At 53.2% G+C, this 7,500-nt stretch overlaps 1 protein-coding gene across 1 annotated transcript in view; it reads left to right on the top strand.

Annotated features, from left to right (window-relative positions):
- The window catches only part of adgb (androglobin), a gene marked incomplete at both ends in the record, with an annotated part of 120,759 nt that overhangs the window by 85,513 nt on the left and 27,746 nt on the right, over positions 1–7,500 (top strand). The window contains 3 exon segments of the mRNA XM_080533482.1: positions 934–1,089; positions 2,297–2,384; positions 3,276–3,405. Coding sequence (XP_080389608.1) covers positions 934–1,089; positions 2,297–2,384; positions 3,276–3,405 — 374 coding nt within the window.

The following is a 7,500-nucleotide window of genomic DNA, read 5'->3' as shown; positions in this document are numbered from 1 at the left end:
AAAGACATTAGTGCAGGTGCAGAAAATCAGGATCGCTTTTCAATCTGCTGCTCTCCTCTCTGGTCCCCCCACCTCAAAAGAAGGAGGGATGAAGACAATGACATTTGAAAAGCAGATTATTTTCACAACAAGGCTTTCCGTTTGGAATACGTCTCCATGGTGATGAGAGGGCTTAGCTGCACCGCTGGCCTGAAACAGCCAATCAGAGGCTCAGATGTGGAGATAGACCAACCTGGAAATGATCTGGTCACACCTGATGAGCCCACTGACTACAGCTGTCTGTCTGTCTGTCTGCCTGCCTGTCTGTCTTTCTGTCTGCCTGTCTGTCTGTCTGTCTGTCTTTCTGTCTTTCTGGCTGTCTGGCTGTCTGGCTGTCTGCCTGTCTGCCTGTCTGTCTTTCTGTGTCTGTCTGCCTGTCTGCCTGCCTATCTGTCTGCCTGTCTGCCTGCCTGCCTGTCTGCCTGCCTGTCTGTCTGTCTGCCTGTGTTAATATTGTGTGTGTACGATGGTTGTGTTAATATTGTGTGTGTACGATGGTTGTGTTAATATTGTGTGTGTACGATGGTTGCTGCACAGTCACAAACGTGACTCCCAATGAACTGACTGTTAGTGAAGACACAGACACACACACAGACACACACACACCTGCAAGTGCACGTGCACACACACACACAGACACACACCTGCACGTGCACGTGCACACACACACACACAGACACACCCATGTTAGAAAAACTGCACTGTTAGTGTTTATGTCCTTAATGCACTTTTTATGTGGACGTAAATAAAGCATTTAAAATGTGTGTGTGTGTGTGTGTGTGTGTGTGTCTAACCATGTTGTGTGTGTGTGTGTCTAACCATGTTGTGTGTGTGTGTGTGTGTGTGTCTAACCATTTTGTGTGTGTGTGTGTGTGTGTGTGTGTGTGTGTGCAGCCCCTGGACCCCTCCCGGCCCAGCTGGGCCCTGCGCGTGGTGGTTGCCGTGGGCGACGGCGGTGCGGGGGAGGTGAGGCGCGACACGGAGAGGGAGGAGGGGGTCAGAGCCCTGAGACGAGCCTGGGAGGACGCACAGCCTGGGAGACGCATCCAGGTACGCACGCACGCACACACACACACACACAAGTACGCACACAAGTACCACACAGACACACACACACACACACACACACACACTTCTTTGCGTGGCTAAGCCAATCAGGACTCCAGATTTCAACTGAAATCTCACACACACACGTTTCTAGCTCACACACATAACAGGATCTCACACACATCACTGTAATGTACGGAGCCCCCCTGGGGTCACATGGTAGAAAACAAATATTTGATGTGTGAATCCGTTCCCTCGGTTTAGTAAAACTGTTCCCTCGGTTTAGTAGAACTGTTCCCTCGGTTTAGTAATTAGTTAGGGTTAGCGTTAGGGTTAGGCCCTACGAGCCAGAACGATCGCAAGGATTCTAACCCTAACCCTAATCCTAGCGATCGTTCTGGCTCGTAGGGCCTAATCCTAACCCGAACGAATTACTAAACCGAGGGAACGAATTACTAAACCGAGGGAACGGATTCACACATCAAATATTTGTTTTCTACCATGTGACCCCAGGGGGGCTCCGTAGTAATGCGCACACAGACACAGAAAATAGTTGGAATGTTGAGAGCTCTTCGTATGTGTGTGTGTGTGTGTGTATGTGTGTGTGTGTGAGAGCTCTTCATGTGTGTGTGTGAGAGCTCTTCATGTGTGTGTGTGTGAGCATTAAAGTAGTATGTAAGAGCTTTTATATGTGTGTGTATGTGAGAGGCCAGTTTGACTTACGGCCGACACGGCCCCTCATATGTTGTGGTGTGTGTTTGTGTGTGTGTATGTGTGTGTATGTGTGTGTGTGTGTGTGTGTGTGTTACACCAGCGACAAGGAGGTGCTGATTGTAGAAGTAGGCTGCCCCTTTGACCTGTACATGGACCAGACTTTCCAGGACAAGTATATCAAATACCAACCACTGCTTGGTACGATAACCAGCTTTGGGTACAAGTGCAAATTCAGCATACTTGTATTTGGAAGTCTGGGCCATGTATATAAATGCACCATGAGGGGTCTGAGAATTGCTGCAATGTCTAAAAGAAAGGCCAAACAGGTTGCCAAATGTTGCTCTGTCTCAGCTATTATTGGCAGCGTGGCCGTGTGGAGAAGGAGGTGTTATGTGTACCCTTAAGTGTTCAGTGCTGCTTAGCCCCGAAATATTTGATTCCCTGTTTGTATAATATAATTTGTGGAACCAAATAAAGTATTCAAATGTGTTTCCAGGCCCTCCAGTCTCGCCTGCGCTTCCTCCAGACACACCAGCAGCCCAGCGCCGACACACACACAGACGGGACAGACAGCCAAGAGCCTGGTACACACACACACTCACACTCACACACACACACACACACACACACACCAGGTGTGTGGTGCCAGGAGGTGAGAGAGGCAGTGCTCAATGTTTTGACAGAAATATCAGTGAACATGTAAAAAGCTACAGCAGGAATAGTTAATGACAAAGAATGATCCCCAAAACCTTTCTAGTTCTGGTTTTCATTCTCTATATCATCCTGGGGCACACACGCACGCACACACACACAGACACACACGCACACACACACAGACACACACACACGCACGCACGCACGCACACACGCACACGCATGCACACGTACACACACACACACACACACACACACACATGCACACCCCACTTGGAGTAGCTAGCCTTGTATTGAGTGCAGAGCAGTAGATGATGTGTACCTGTCTGTCTGTCTGCCAGTAGATGATGTGTACCTGTCTGTCTGTCTGTCTGCCAGTAGATGATGTGTACCTGTCTGTCTGTCTGCCAGTAGATGATGTGTAGCTGTCTGTCTGTCTGCCAGTAGATGATGTGTACCTGTCTGTCTGTCTGCCAGTAGATGATGTGTACCTGTCTGTCTGTCTGTCAGTAGATGATGTGTACCTGTCTGTCTGTCTGTCAGTAGATGATGTGTACCTGTCTGTCTGTCTGCCAGTAGATGATGTGTACCTGTCTGTCTGTCTGTCTGCCAGTAGATGATGTGTACCTGTCTGTCTGTCTGTCTGCCAGTAGATGATGTGTACCTGTCTGTCTGTCTGCCAGTAGATGATGTGTACCTGTCTGTCTGTCTGTCTGCCAGTAGATGATGTGTACCTGTCTGTCTGTCTGCCAGTAGATGATGTTTACCTGTCTGTCTGTCTGCCAGTAGATGATGTGTACCTGTCTGTCTGTCCTTCGCAGGGTCCCCTGCACCTGTCCCCCCCCTGTCTCCAGACGCCTCTGCAGATCCCTCCAATCAGGAGCTGGCTCTGCTCAGCAAATTAGACGCCTGCCAGCCCCCCCTCCCCATGGACTACACTCCCTTCATCAGGTCCACATCTCTTCCTCTCTCTCCCCCTCCCTCCTTTTCTGCTCTCTCCCTCTCTCTCTCTCTCTCTCTCTCTCTCTCTCTCTCTCTCTGTCCCTCTCTCTCTCTCTCTCTCTCTCTCTCTGTCTTCCTCTATCTGTGTGTGTCTCTCTCCCTCCGTCTCTCCCTCTCTCTCTCTCTCTGTCCCTCTCTCTCTCTCTCTCTCTCTCTGTCTTCCTCTATCTGTGTGTGTGTGTGTGTCTCTCTCTCTCCGTCTCTCCCTCTCTCTCTCTCACCAGCTAAAAGGGCAGAGCATTCTCCACCCTCCTATCCTCCTCCCTCCTCCTCATCCTTCCCTCCAATCTCTCTGTCCACTGACCTCGAGGCCAGCACGACCCCCCCCCCCCCACACACACACACACACTCCATCCCTGGCTCTCTGAAACTCTGCAAGCTTGTAGAATGGACCTATCGCTAAGCCACGCCCCCTTTGAAAACTCGGACAAACAAACAACGCATCACTGACAGTGACTGACTGTGACCGAACGACATTCAATGACTGACAGTGAGAGTCTGTCATTGAGTGTGTGTGTGTGTGTGTGTGTGTGTGTGTGTGTGTGTGTGTGTGTGTGTGTGTGTGTGTGTGTGTGTGCTGTGTGTGCTGTGTCCATCTCTTCAGGCTACACCTTATCTGTCCCTCCTAAAGACCTCCATCTCTTCAGGCTACACCTTAACTGTCCCTCCTGAAGACCTCCATCTCTTCAGGCTACACCTTAAAAATGTCCCTCCTAAAGACCTCCATCTCTTCAGGCTACACCTTATCTGTCCCTCCTAAAGACCTCCATCTCTTCAGGCTACACCTTAACTGTCCCTCCTGAAGACCTCCATCTCTTCAGGCTGCACCTTAACTGTCCCTCCTAAAGACCTCCATCTCTTCAGGCTACACCTTAACTGTCCCTCCTAAAGACCTCCATCTCTTCAGGCTACACCTTAACTGTCCCTCCTAAAGACCTCCATCGCTCTGCTAAATGCCCAAATGGAAATGGAAAGGGCATGATGACTAGAACACACACACACACACACACAACACACACACACACACACACACCATGACTAGACCATTTATCTGAGGTTGACATTGAATGTTGACCATGTAGTAGATGAGTGGAGGTGTGTATATGCACTTACAAAGACTCAAACACACACACACACCACACACACACACACACACACACACACACACACACCACACACACACACACACACACACAAACACACACACACACACACCACACACACGCACCACACACACCACACACACACACACCACATCACACACACACACACACACACACACACACCACACACACACACCACACACACACGCACCACACACACACACACCGCATCACACACACACCACACACACACACACACACACACCCACACACACACACACACACACACCACACACACACACACGCACCACACACACGCACCACACACACACACACACACACACACACACACACGCGCACGCACACACCACACACACACACACACACACAAACACACACACACACACACCACACACACGCACCACACACACCACACACACACACACCACATCACACACACACACACACACACACCACACACACACACCACACACCACACCACACACACGCACCACACACACACACACACACCCGCATCACACACACACCACACACACACACACACACACAACACACACACACAAACACACACACACACACCACACCCACCGCACCACACACACGCACCACACACACACACACACACACACACGCGCACGCACACACCACACACACACACCGCAACACACCCACACACACCACACCACACACACACCGCAACACACACACACACGCACCACACACACCACACCACACACACGCACACACACACACACACACACAGGACAGACACACACACACACACACACACATTCTGCTGACTGCCACCATCTGGATGCCCCTTGTCCCAATGCGACACCCTCTGTCACCTGTGTGTGTGGTGTGTGTGTGTGTGTGTGTGTGTGTTTGTGTGTGTGGTGTGTGTGTGTGTGTGTGTGTGTGCGTGTGCGTGTGCGTGTGGTGTGTGTGTGTGTGTGTGTGTGTGTGTGTGTGTGTCCAAACCCACGACGACCACAGCTCCCTCGACAGTTCACCTCTGTCTGCTCTCCCCCTTCGCTCTCCTCCTCCTCTCTTATCCCTTGTTCCTCTCCTCTCCTCCTCTCCTCCTCTCCTCCTCTCCTCCTCTCCTCCTCTCCTCCTCTCCTTTCCTCTCCTCCTCTCCCTCCTCTCCCTCCTCTCCTCCTCTCCTCTCCTCCTCTCCCCTCCTCTCCTCCTCTCCCTCCTCCCTCCTCTCCCTCCTCCCCTCCTCTCCTCCTCTCCTCCTCTCCTCTCCTCCTCTCCTCCTCTCCTCCTCTCCTCCTCTCCCTCCTCTCCTTCTCTCCTCCTCTCCTCCTCTCTCTCCTCTCCTCCTCCTCCTCTCCCTCCTCTCCCTCCTCTCCCTCCTCTCCTCCTCTCCCTCCTCTCCTCCTCTCCCTCCTCCCTCCTCTCCCTCCTCTCCTCCTCTCCTCCTCCTCTCTCTCCTCTCCCTCCTCTCCTCCTCTCCTCTCCTCTCCTCTCCTCCTCTCCCTCCTCTCCTTCTCTCCCTCCTCTCCTCCTCTCTCTCCTCTCCTCCTCCTCCTCTCCCTCCTCTCCCTCCTCTCCCTCCTCTCCCTCCTCTCCTCCTCTCCCTCCTCTCCTCCTCTCCCTCCTCTCCTCCTCTCCCCCTCTCTCCTCTCCCTCTTCTCCCTCCTCTCCTTCCTCACCCCCTCTCCCTCCTCTCCTCCTCTCCCTCCTCTCCTCCTCTCCCTCCTCTCCTCCTCTCCCTCCTCTCCTCCTCTCCCTCCTCTCCTCCTCTCCCCTCCTCCCTCCTCTCCCTCTCTCCTCCTCTCCCTCCTCTCCTTCTCTCCCTCCTCTCCTCCTCCTCTCCCTCACTCTCCTTCTCTCCCTCCTCTCCCTCCTCTCCTCCTCTCCCTCCTCTCCTCCTCTCCCTCCTCTCTCCTCTCCTCCTCTCCCTCCTCTCCTCCTCTCCCTCCTCTCCTCCTCTCCCTCCTCTCCTCCTCTCCCTCCTCCCTCCTCCTCCTCCTCCTCCTCTCTCTCCTCTCCTCCTCTCCCTCCTCTCCTTCTCTCCCTCCTCTCCTCCTCTCCTCCTCCTCCTCTCCCTCCTCTCCTCCTCCTCCCCCCTGCTCCTCCTCTCCTCCTCTCCCTCCTCTCCTTCTCTCCCTCCTCTCCTCTCCTCCTCTCCTCCTCTCCTTCTCTCCCTCCTCTCCTCCTCTCTCTCCTCTCCTCCTCCTCCTCTCCCTCCTCTCCCTCCTCTCCCCCCTCTCCCTCCTCTCCTCCTCTCCTCCTCCTCTCCCTCCTCTCTCTCCTCTCCTCTCCTCCTCTCCACTCCTCCTCTCCTCCTCCTCCTCTCCCTCCCCCTGGTTCTACATGATAGATGATGGAGGTATTTGGGTCTATTAATTAACAGAGCTATTCCTGGGCTGTCCAATGAGATGTGCCTCCCCCCCCCCCACGCGCACGCACACACTAACATGTGCGCACCACACACACACACACACACACAACACACTAACATGTGCACACACATACACACACACACACACACTAACATGTGCGCACACACACACACACTAACATGTGCACACACATACACACACACACACAAACATGTGCGCACACACTCACACACACACACACACACACACACACAGTCAGTCTCAGGCGTTCACGTGCACGCTCCCAGAGGTCAGTCAAGGTGAGTCTGTTGGAAACAGACCAAACCAGATTCAGGCTAATCTCTCTTTAAATACCCTCAATGTCCCCCAGGGGCACACACACTCAGTGTGAGTAGGTGGGGCGGGGGGAGTGTGAGTAGGTGGGGGGGGAGTGTGAGTAGGTTGGGGGGGAGTGTGAGTAGGTGGGGGGGGAGTGTGAGTAGGTGGGGGGGGAGTGTGAGAAGGTGGGGGGGGAGTGTGAGTAGGTGGGGGGGGAGTGTGTGTGTAGGTGGGGGGGGAGTGTGAGT

Source organism: Nansenia antarctica, assembly GCF_963989245.1.
Source record: "Nansenia antarctica genome assembly, chromosome: 6".
NCBI classification, from domain to species: Eukaryota; Metazoa; Chordata; class Actinopteri; order Argentiniformes; family Microstomatidae; genus Nansenia; species Nansenia antarctica.
The sequence above is the reverse complement of the archived record's forward strand: the minus strand, read 5'-3'. Positions and strand labels throughout refer to the sequence as shown.